Source organism: Salvelinus alpinus, chromosome 6 (assembly GCF_045679555.1).
Source record: "Salvelinus alpinus chromosome 6, SLU_Salpinus.1, whole genome shotgun sequence".
Classification (NCBI taxonomy): Eukaryota; Metazoa; Chordata; class Actinopteri; order Salmoniformes; family Salmonidae; genus Salvelinus; species Salvelinus alpinus.
In genome coordinates this window covers 67,654,524-67,666,734 of record NC_092091.1, presented here as the reverse complement: position 1 = coordinate 67,666,734, position 12,211 = coordinate 67,654,524, and the positions used below count along the sequence as shown (strand labels likewise).

The 12,211-nt window shown below is 46.7% G+C and overlaps 1 protein-coding gene across 1 annotated transcript in view; it reads right to left on the bottom strand.

The window, feature by feature from the left end:
* frem3 (Fras1 related extracellular matrix 3) overlaps positions 1–10,693 on the bottom strand; it is a 50,966-nt gene extending 40,273 nt beyond the window's left edge. Inside the window, exons 1-2 of the mRNA XM_071407500.1 lie at positions 5,388–10,693; positions 4,946–5,035 (exon numbers count right to left, since the gene is read on the bottom strand). Of these exons, the coding sequence (XP_071263601.1) occupies positions 4,946–5,035; positions 5,388–10,425 (5,128 nt within the window). The 5' untranslated portion in view covers positions 10,426–10,693. The remainder of the gene's footprint in view (positions 1–4,945; positions 5,036–5,387) is intronic.
* Between the last annotated feature and the right edge of the window lie 1,518 nt (positions 10,694–12,211).

The window sequence follows — 12,211 nt, the reverse complement described above, 5'->3', positions numbered from 1 at the left end:
ATGATATGTGTTTAACAAGCCTGTCCCTTAGAAAGCTATGGGATGCCTCCAAAATGGCACCCAAATCTCTATATAGTGCACTACTTTTCATAATTTCATAATTAATAAACATAAAAAATACAAATAAACTGAAATGACGGTGTTTCTATGTCAAATAGTTGTGTTATTGTGACAGAACAGAGGGCTGACACTAGATCAATAGTCAGATGCAAACTCCAAATGTAATACATTTCAACTCTATATCTGACATGGTACAGGTGTCTTCTTTTTTTTAAGCCCATAACCATGTGTGTGAGGTGTATACTTTTGTTTCAAAGTAGATTTGTTTAAGACTACCCAGAAACACTCTGTATGACCCTAAAAGGTTAAAGACAGCTGCAACTTTAGCCCACTGCAGTAAAAGGTTAAAGACAGCTGCAACTATCAATGTATCTGCAGGTCTATTTCCTCATTGGAAACATGTTCATCTGAATGATGAAAGGATTCAACTCAGTAATGACACTTCCGTATTCATTTTGGTGTGCAGCTAGAAAGTGTAAAAGGTGTGGTACCACATAGAGTAAAAGTATACTGTATACTGCATTTCACACAGTATCTGACTCAGCTGAACCCCCTCTCTCTTCTGGTCTCTCCCTCCAAAACACCCAGGACCAGAGCCACCGCCACCCTGCCTGGACCCAGTTCATCCTGCCTGGACCCAGTTCAGCCTGCCTGGACCCAGTTCAGCCTGCCTGGACCCAGTTCATCCTGCCTGGACCCAGTACAGCCTGCCTGGACCCAGTTCAGCCTGCCTGGACCCAGTTGAGCCTGCCTGGACCCAGTTGAGCCTGCCTGGACCCAGTACAGCCTGCCTGGACCCAGTTCAGCCTGCCTGGACCCAGTGCAGCCTGCCTGGACCCAGTTCAGTCTGCCTGGCTCTCCTTGTCAGAACCCCAATCAACAGATGTGCCCACTTGCCCCAGGAAGGCCTGGGCAGCTGTGGTGTAGCCAGGGTGACACCGCTCCAGCAAATCAAATCAAATTGTATTAGTCACATGCGCCGAATACAACAGGTGTAGACCTTACAGTGAAATGCTTACTTATGAGCCCCTAACCAACAGTGCAATTTCAAAAAATACAGATAACAATAAGAGATAAAAAGTAATTAAAGAACAGCAGTAAAAAATAACAATATATACAGGGGGATGCCTGTACAGAGTCAATGTGCGGGGGCACCGGTTAGTTGAGGTAGTATGTACATGTAGGTAGAGTTATTAAAGTGACTATGCATAGATGACAACAGAGAGTGGCAGTGGTATGGAGAGCGAGGTCAATGCAAATAGTCTGGGTAGCCATTTGACTAGATGTTCAGGAGTCTTGTGGCTTAGGGGTAGAAGCTGTTCAGAAGCCTCTTGGACCTAGACTTGGCGCTCTGGTACCGTTTGCCGTGCGGTAGCAGAGAGAACAGTCCATGACTAGGGTGGCTGGAGTCTTTGGCAATTTTTAGGGCCTTCCTCTGACACCGCCTGGTATAGAGGTCCTGGATGGCAGGAAGCTTGGCCCAAGTGATGTACTGGGCCGTTCGCACTACCCTCTGTAGTGCCTTGCGGTCGGAGGCCGAGCAGTTGCCATACCAGGCAGTGATGCAACCAGTCAGGATGCTCTCGATGGTGCAGCTGTAGAACCTTTTGAGGATCTTATTACCCATGCCAAATCTTTTCAGTCTCCTGAGGGGGAATAGGTTTTGTCGTGCCCGCTTCACGACTGTCTTGGTGTGCTTGGACCATGTTAGTTTGTTGGTGATGTGGACACCAAGGAACTTGAAGCTCTCAACCTGCTCCACTGCAACCCCGTCGATGAGAATGGGGGCGTGCTCGGCCCTCTTTTTCCTGTAGTCCACAATCATCTCCTTTGTCTTGAGGTATGCTAACGCTACATCACCACTTCACACATAAAGGTTATGCTAACACTATGCTACGCTATATCACTACATTCCCCTCAAGGTGAGGGACGAGGGGAGAGCTTAATTCAAAGGAATTCAGTCAGGGTCTCAACATACTATTGAGAGTAAGAATAGTAGAATACACAAGGTGCAATTTCGACATTTGGTTGTGCATGAGCAGTTTTTTCTCATTATGTCAGTCACTGACAGTCACTCATTTAGCCCATGGCAGCTAACAATTTTTAGATTGGTAAGTTAGTCCAGTCAAATATTTAAACTTGTTGTAATCATGGCCGAATAATGGCAAATGTGTAGAATTGCAGGAAATTAACTTGAAAACTAAAATACGTCTCTACACTCTCTCATAGGGCCCCCAAAAGGCTAGGGCCGGCCAACACCCACTCCTGACCAACACCCAGGGGAAATACCCTGACCTCTCGCTCTTTCTCTTCTTACCAATAACACATTATTTATGACATGTTGTTTCAATACAGCAATAAAACTCTACAGGGAGACAATGCAGCCATTTTGACTATTTTCTATGTGGATTTTGCACATTTAGGGTGTAAATAGTATTACTTTTAAGGTATTGTTCATGGTCACTTCTGCTGCAAACATTTATTCTACAGAATCTAGAACGTCCAGCGGTGTTTCTCACACACATAAAAATAAAAATAAACGTTTATGTGCATATTCGCTGACCAACAGAATGCTGTGTCAACTTGCTCCTACATGCCAGTAACAGACTCAGGCAATTGTTCCCTTTTCATGCCTTTATTTGATGTTACTCGGTGTGTGTGTGTGTGGTGTGTGTCCTACCAGCCCTGACTCAGTGCTCTGCACATGTTAAACGTAGTCAGACAGAAACAAAGTCCCATTAGACAGATGGCAGAGAGGTATAGAGCCAACCCTGCACCTGGTTCAGATGTGCTGGCTAGAATCTCAAACAGGACAGTGGGACAAACTACACTACAAACACAGGGGTTTGTGGAGCTAATTGAAGCCTTTGTGTCCCCTTCCTGTTGTAGCCAGACCCTCAATTACAGACAGCCCTGAGAAAGAAAGCCCTATTATCCATTAAGGCTATACTGTCTGAGAGCGACAGCCATTTATGGCCATCTGGAATTGAGCATGTTCTGCTTTGGCAGAGTAAGAGGACGTGTCCATCCAAAACATATGGAAACTTTGGGAAGACACATGCATTAAAAAATATAAATAATTAAGAAAATAAGTCTCAGTATTTCAGCATGTGTGGATCGGGACAGTATGGGAAAAGAATTCCTTGTTGTGCAATATCTTCAGAAACTAGTTAACAACCTTTCTCCCACTCTGTTCTCACAGCCAATTCTCTGTCCTAACAGGAGAGTTAATTACTGGGAGTGAATGCTAACATGAAGATGAAAGGGTTAACTTAGGAGGGGTTAAACTTGGTGAAAACAACAAGAGGAATTGACCAAAAGGCCATGACACCTAAACCCTCCTTGGCCAACAACCATGGTGATGACGACGATGATGATATTGTGCTAGCTAGCTAGTCCTCAATCCAGCATAAAAATAGCCCAAACTTTTCTTACAGTGTGTCAAGGAGGGATGCATTTCAAAAGCTCAGAATGTGTTAAGCATTTACAGCTGATGTTAAAATAGCAACGCATGCCCCCATCCCCACCTGCTATATTTTGTTACTTTGCTTTGCATTCGCTGTTTATGTCCGTGATGCAGTTAAAGTAGGTCCATAATGGTACTTTGGACGAAGTGAACCATAACAAAGCGCAAACGAATATCCAACAATTGATTCATTTCCAAACTCTACAGCCTGTGTGTGATACGCAAATGTGTAGAATATGTAGAATATACTTTGGTACCAAAAACATATTTTAGGATATACATGCTTTACTCCAACAGTTGAAATCTACCGACAATACGATAGAAAAGCTACGTTATATAAACACTAACATCCTAATCATGCATATTAATTACTGTATACTGAAAACACCAATAGGATTGTCAGGATAGAAATGCAACCTGTGTGGATAGTTATGAAATACAGTAAGGTACGGTTCATATGACATCGGACCAAAAGTTAATTTCCAGGGGAATATAAATACACACAGCTACTGAAATCCAAAGCCTCCCAAGCAAAGGATCCCTAGAGAAGGTAAGGAATGGTTCTGGCAGCAAAACGCAGAAGACCATATCAGATGGTGATGACAAGTCAAACAGAAAATAGAATCCAAAAAATAGAAGCACTTAAAACGATTCCATGAGAATTTTGGATTGTGATGCAAAACTTGCTAACTTCACTATGAAATAGTTACGTGTGTCTGAGAAGCCACACGTTTCTGTTCCACTAACCCAGAGAAGCAATGAAGCAGGTCAGGACCTTAACAGTCACCTTGATCCTTACAAAACTGCTGTTCAAAATTAGTAGTTTCCTCTACACACAGGGTCAAAGGCTCATGCTATTCTCACTTATCTAGGATCGATTTTCATAAAAACGGACATATGGTTTGATGAATACTTGGAATGCCTTGGAGGCATTGAAGGTGGCAAATTTGGTTTCATGCTATCACTTCAAACACTGAAGGAAACCCAGGACAAAAACCACAAAGGAAAACCCCCATTGTTCATGATACAATAAAGTTCAGAGCTTTTTTAATTGCCGGGTGTTCCATCTCTTTCACTACTAACACACCCAGGGACACTGTTGGGCCCATGTCCCCACTGACCTCTTCCACCTCTTCTTTAAACCTCCTTTAAACCTGCCACCCTCAGCAGTGGGGCGGGGAGAGAGAAGGGGCTCTGTGCTAGCTGTCAGTCATGGCGAACTGCGTTTAAGTCTTTGTGATGCAAACACTTTGGAGATTGACAGAGAGCAGGAAGATTCAATCTCAAAGAGACATTCAATCTTAAAAGAAGGCTGAAGCCGAAAAGAACGCCTACAGGCCATGTGATATAAGTCTGCAGTAATGGGACACGACAACGTCAATGAGCATGAGGTTCAAATATTAAAAAAGAGGGTCTTACCTTTATCCTCTACTGTGAAGTAGAAGATATCACTTGTGGCGTTGCTACCATCAAGCAGCACGTAGCAAATCTTCATTTCGTCGATATCAGCTGATGACATGAAAGGGTGAATTGGAAATGTAAGGAGGAGAATCTCTACATTCTTTAGAACATCTGAGATGATTACTCCACTTTCTGCTGAAGGTTACTTACAGCCCTCAGGCATCACTTTAGATTATGTCAAAGACAAAGGCATTACAATACTGATTCTGGCAGGAGTGTGAATACTGGTCTTACTGATATTGTAAACAGAATTTTCCCAAAGTACAGAACTTAAATCAATTTAAAATACAAATGAAAAAAAAGTACATTTGTCAGATTTTAATTGTTTTGAATGTTCGTTCACTTTTTCCTCAATTGTGTTTTAAATGTTTATATATGTAATATTAAATGCTAGTCTTACCTTGTGTGAAGGCCTTGATGCTGTCATTGCCCAGGGCGGTGTTCATGATGAAGCCGTGCTGTGGGGCCTCGGCCACGGTGTACTTGAGGACTTTGTGAGGACTGTCTCGATCCTCGGACTTCAGGGCCTTGCTGGTGATCAGGAAGCCAAGGTGGCCGCTATGCAGAACCCTTAGGGACGGGGCAGCCTTGTTGACCACGATCTGGGGGACCCCATTGTCAATAGTGCTGATGTGAATGGTCATCATCTGAGGCTTACGTGTCTCGTACACGGTATCAGGGAATACGTAGAAGTCGTTGTGTGTGCCGTCGGTGACGGTGAACGAGAAGCTGTCCTCGTTGGACTCGGTGCCATCGTGCTTGTAGGTGATGAGGTTCTCGTTCAGGTCCTGCTTGGTGAAGGTGTTGATTGGCTGGGTGCCGTTGAACAGCAACTGGCCATGAACTGGCACCTGGGTGACCACAAAGCGCAGCAGGTTGTCTGGGGTGTCACGGTCCTCCACGGTCAACTCGAATGGGGTGATGAGCTTGTTTTCGCCCTCTCCCAACAGCAGCTTGTGGACGCTCAGGACAGGTTTCTTGTTGTCCACGTCAGTGATGGACACTCTGAAGGTGCGGAAGACCGGGTTGTAGCCGTCCGTCACCTCGAACTCAAAGCTATCCATCTTCATCTCATCGTCTGAGGTGTGGATGTAGTAGATCTTGTTGCCGGCCAGCTGCAGCTGGGTGAAGGTGGAGATGGGCACACCTGGGAGGTCAGTGCATTCAAGATGGCCTCTGCTAGGGGCACGTGTGATGCTAAAGCTGAGGAACTCATCCGGGCTGTTGATGTCAGTGGTGCTGAGCAGGTCAGTGGTGAGAGTCACTTTGCCCCCTTCTTTTAGGGTCACGCCTTTGTTGATGACATCGGGGAAAACCATGTCGATGCTTCCGATGTTGATGTAGAAGTATCGGTCGATAAGGGGGTTAATGCCGTCAGTAACGTCGAACTTAAGCAGGTCACGGACACCCTCCTGGCCCGTATGCACATACTGGATCAGGTTTTTGTCGACTTCGTCTTGGGTGAAGTTCATGTCGAGGGTGATGTTGCCCACAACGTGTCCGAACTTGGTGATACGCTGGAGATAGCCTTGGCTTGGGCCGTAGCGCACAACGTAGATGAGCTCTTTGTCTTCCGAGTCCAGATCAGTAGCCTTCATGACTCTGTTGTTGATTATTTTGGTTTCTCCAATCTCAACCTCCAGTCCGTCATTGATGGCCATTCTCGGTGTCTCGTCATCGACAGGAATCACCATGATGAGAATCTTCTTCTCCACTGTGTGTTTCCCGTCTGTGAGCCTAACTTCGAAGCTGTCTTCTTTGGTCTCTGAGTCGTCGTGTTCGTAGATGATGTTGGAGGCCTCATTGATCTGTTCCAATGAGAACCTGACAACAGGGACTGTTCCCGTTGTAAGCTGCTGAACTATCTTGCCATGCTTGGGGTTCTTTATGATCTCAAACTCCAGTTCGTCCCCTGGAATATCTGCATCGGCCGCATTCAGGATGGGTGTGTCGATGACCAGACTCATGCCCTCCATCACGACAAACTCACGGATGAAGATCTCTGGTTTCTCATCATTGGCAGGGATGATGACGATGGGGAAAAAGTGGCGATCAGAGAAGTTGATGCCGTCGGAGCAACGGAAGGTGAACCTGTCTTCCACAGGCTCCACACCTTTGTGGATGCTCTGGACATAGTAGATATGACCGAGGAAGACATCTTTGAAGCTGAAGGCGGTGATGGCGGTGCCTGCTCTGGACTTCTCAGAACCTGGAGCTGGGGAGATATTCTCCACGTACCCGGATGTTGATTGGACAATAACGGTGCACAGGATGTCATTGTTGTCTGTGTCCATATCCTCAGTCATAACGTGATCCAGAGTAATGACGTTCTTCTCCCCTTCTATCACCACAAACTGCTCCCCGACGCTGACGATGGGTGGGATGCTGTCGACGGGCAGGATGGTGACGAGCACCCGGACTCCTTGTACCTTGTTGCCCCCGACGACCCATTCATCGGACATGTCGGAGATGGTGAGGTTGAAGGAGTCATGCTCTTTGAAGGAGCCGATCTCACCACTAGTGTGGGCATACATCACCACGCCGTTGATGATGTCCTGTTGGGTGAACCTCTCGGCGCGGGCACCGCTCACCAGGATCTCACCGAGCCTGGGGGGCTCCTCAACGATGAAGGTCAGCATGAGGTCGTCAGTGTCTTCGTCATGGCCCTGGATGACGTTGCTGGTGATTTCAGTTGCCCCGTTCTCCAGGACATCGATGGATGCCCCTAGAAGGCCAGCAGGGAGCATGATGGTGGGGGTCTTGTCATCAACTGGGTTAATGGAGATCTTGATGATGATAGGTACCTCATGGAAGCCGTCGCTGACGTCACACTTGATAACGTCACTGAGGCTTTCCTCCCCGCCATGGATGTAGGCAATATGGCCATTTTCGATGTCATCCAGGACAAATGTCTCACTGTTCGACATATCGATCCCTAAATACTGCAACTGCCCATAGCGAGGAATCTGGGTCACAGTGAATAGAATATTTTCATATTCTGTGTCCTGGTCTGTGGCATCGAGCTCCTTCTTAGTGATGATGTACGTGCTTCTCTCCTGGCAAGTGAAACCAGTGTTGGTGATAAAGGGAGGCTTGTTGTCAACGGGCTGTAAGAAAATAGTGAATAGTCCATCTACTGTATTCCCAGCAGTATCCTCCACAATGAATGTGAACTGAAGGACTTTTGGAGTGATGCCCAGTTCCTGGTCTGGAGGCTTGTAGGCCACTTTGTGGTGGTTGACCTGCGCCTGTGTGAACTCACTGATCACAGAGTCGGGACTGTCAGTCAGAACAATGTCACCCAGGGGGGCCGGATTGTTCTCGTCTGTGTCAGTGGGGGGCTTGATGACGGTGTATTTCAGATCCCTGTCATCCGAGTCCAAATCTGTGTAACGCAAAAACGTCTTCTTGAAGTGAGTCAGCTCATACTCTTGCACTGTCATGTGAAGCGTGGTCCCTGGGTAGAGCTCTGGTGGGAGGTCATCCACCGGGTGGATTTTAATGGTGAAGGTATGCTCACCGGACTGGTTTGGTGGGTTATTGTCGTCTTGGACGCGGAACACAAACTGATCCATCACAGTGGTGGTGCTGTGAGGCCCAATGTGGCGGTAGAAGAGCTTCCCATCTAGAATGTCCTGCTGGAAACATTCGGTCACCACCTGTTCAAACATCTCATCTGTCTCACTGAACTTCCAGAGAGAGGGGTTAGAGGGAGGCTCCACTTGTCTGAGGATAAGCTCCCCTACAGTGGAGTACGGGGCCTCAAGGATGAATTTAATGGTAGAATCCTCTGAGTCTATGTCCGTGGCGCTCAGAATGAAGGGGGAAATCTGCATGATTTCATTCTTGAAAAGCACCAGGCCGGTGTTTGCATTGATAATAGGGGGTTCATCGTCAGTGGGGGCTATAGTGATAGGGAACAAAAACTCGACCTCATTGCTGCCATCAGTCATTCTAAAAATGATGTTGTCGCTGTAGGTGTCGCTGCCGTCGTGCTGGTAAACCACGATGCCGGCATCTAAATCGGCAGGTGTGAAGAATTTCCTGCGCGCGCCGAGCACCGCCAGCTCGCCGTGCTTCAAGCCGTCCACCACTGTGATTTTCACATTGTCCAGGTTATCTTCATCACTGATCTCTAAGTTGTGAGAGCTGGAGAGAGTTCTGGACTGGCCCTCAAACAAAAGCTGCCCTGTGTTCTTGGTTGCTACGGGAGCAAGAGTATTCATAGGCTTCACCACAATCATAAAGGCAAACGTATCAGAGACGGCGCCCTCTGTATCTACAATTTCAAACTCGAGCTGGAAAATCCTCTCTACTTCTGAATCCTCGGACGGAGGCTTATAGGCTATCTTCAAATCTTTAATGTCTCTCTGGTAGAACGAGGTGATGGGGAGGTTCTGATCATCTGTACTGATGATGTAGCCTTGCTGATGGCCCAGGGGGGAAGTAATGTTAAAGATTAAGTCGTCTGGATCAGATTCAACATCCTCGGCAGCCAACATATCACTGGTGATAGCTGTCATCACAAACTGATCAATCTCCATCATCATCATAGCAACAAAACTAGGCTTAGGAGGGGTGTTCTCTGTACCCTCTCTGATTCTAACCATGATCTGGAAATGCTCCTGCATAATGGTGTTTCCCTCATTATCCTGCAGCTCTACCAACATGGGGATATAGTCTCTGTTAGGAGAGTTGGTGGTGGATGTGTGCTTGTAGCGAATGCCTTGCTTAAGAAACTCATCACAGTCCATCATCTGGCCATTAGTGGAATTATTTAAAAGGGTGCCATACCTGGGGAGACCGCCGGCGCCGACCAGCGTGGCGACCTTGCACTGAGTGACACCATCCTCAAAGGAAAAGTCCAGGCCCTTTTTGTCGATGGGGTTGCTGTTGCTGTTGAGCTTGTCCACAGCCAGGGGCATGTTCCTGGTGAGGACCTCCAGCTGCTGGAAGACCACCTCCACCTCCAGCATGAAGGGGATGACCACCGTGTCCGTCTGGGAGTCGTAGCGTAGCTGCAGCTTCACCCTGTCTTTACTGGGGCTCCGGGAGCCAAAATGAGTGTATTTCACCTCATCACCGCCAAACGCACAGGGGAACTTCTTAGGGCTAAGCATTCCGGGTTTTTGGGCCAGTGGGTCATTCTCCAGGACCGTGATGGAGCAGCGGTCTCCGGGCTGCACCTCAGTCAGCAGGTCATTGACAGGGTCCAGGTACACAGACTTCCCGAAGGGAACACGGAGGCCATTGTTGGCCACAATGATGCTGTCAGCATTATGTCCTTGTCGTTGTCGGTAAAGGAAAGACGAATCGAATTGGTGGGGCTCCGCGTCCACAGAAGAAAAGCAAAAGACAAGAGTGAAAAGCACAAAGAGGCATCTCAACAAACGTGCCTGCCCTTTACAAAGTCCTGTCCTTTGCAGACAACCAGCCATGTCCACTGCCAGTTGCCCTGCAACTTTGTATAACTCAGCAGAAATAAATGTCCTTCAAATCAAATCTCTCCAGAGAAGAAAAAAGATGAGAAAAAGTCAACTCCACTCTGGCAGTTGAAAAGTTGAAGCTTGGGTCTCTTGTTCTCTCTCTCTGCTCCCTCTTTCTCTCTCTCTGTCCACACACACACTCACACAGGAAAGTGTAGTTGATCTTATGGTGCAGGTAATACTGAAGCAGTAGACAGTGACAGCGCCCCCAGACTCCTCCCTCTGACAACACGGAGAGAATGCCTCCTGCCCCCAACAGCTAATTTAAGAAAGCACATTGGACAGCCCCTCCAGTACCCTTGCCTACCCCCCCCCCTCTCCCCCTTGCCTATCCCCTCCCTCCCCGCTCTCTTCCCACTGCCTATCCCCTCCCTCCCCTCTCTCTTACCCCCCTGCCTATCCCCTCCCAGCCTTCCCTCCTCCTCTATACCCCGCCAGCCTTCCCTGTCTCAGACCCCCATCCTCCTCTGCCCCACAACAAACTACCTAAACAACTCCCCCTCTCCAAAAGAAACCTAAATCATCAGTTGAAGACCTCCAAAAATGCTGTGTCCAGGTTTTCAAGACAACACATGCAGAATTGGCTTTAATGTGGGTCGGGACCCAAAGTGGGCCCTGGGCATGTATGTGAGAGAAGGGTTATGAAAATAATCACACACTATTTCTTCTTAATTTGGGTTGATGGAGGACGATTTTGGTCACGGGAGCAACATCAATTTCTCATTTGGGTCTCGAGCTGAAAAAGTTTAAGAACCCCTGGTCTAAACACATTGATAATAGACCTCCTTACATAAAGGCACAGTTTGATTAATGCGTATTTATTTTGAATGGGTCTTAGATTAAGGAGGATGTGATGATTTTGTGGAGTTTTACCTTAAATATTTCAGATTCAAACACCAGTGCTGATTCAGAGGTTGACTTTCATTGTGCATTAAACATGATCAAACACTGAACAGGAGCGTTTCAAGAGCAAGGCAATGACCCTATGGAACACTGATGATAGTGCCCTCTATTGGGTAACCAGGGTCAGGTTACATGAACTACGGTTATTGAACTACATTCCAACCAAAATAGAAAACCCCCAAAAATCCCATTTAGTCAGTTAACATGATCAGTTAAATATGAAATGCAAAAAACAAAGTAACAAGAGTTTTAAAATATCACATACATAAAGTTTTCCTCAGGGTATTTTCATGGTCAGATATTATGAGGTATAAGTAGGCAGGTAACCTGCCCCATTAGTTTCGGAGACACTTTGAAGTCAACTTGGTGCTCTGATAGGCTATATCGTCTGCGATCGCCATGGTAATTTCACATTGTGCTTCATGTGAACAGTGGGGTCTTTCAGAAGGGCCAGGTCCAATGCTAATGAACCATGACATACATCTCTCTTATCATACTGTGGCCTGACAGACAGGCTACCAGAGAATACCCACAGCCAAGGTCAGTAACGTAATGTCCTCTTCCTCCCCTCCACTCTATTCCTGTGTTCAGGGGCCCTGGTATATCACCATACCACAACCCCTCACACCTTGGGGTTAACAAGCTTCTATTCTATTTTTCGCTGCATGGGATGATATTTGAAAAGGTTTAGAATATCATCATACAAAGCATTCATGTTTAATGCAGCAGAAAACACTCGACAACATATGCACAAGGAAAACCTTTAAGTGTTGTTCCCAAGACATCCTATACAGTGCATTCGGAAAGACTTTCCACATTAAATTGTTTTATCCCT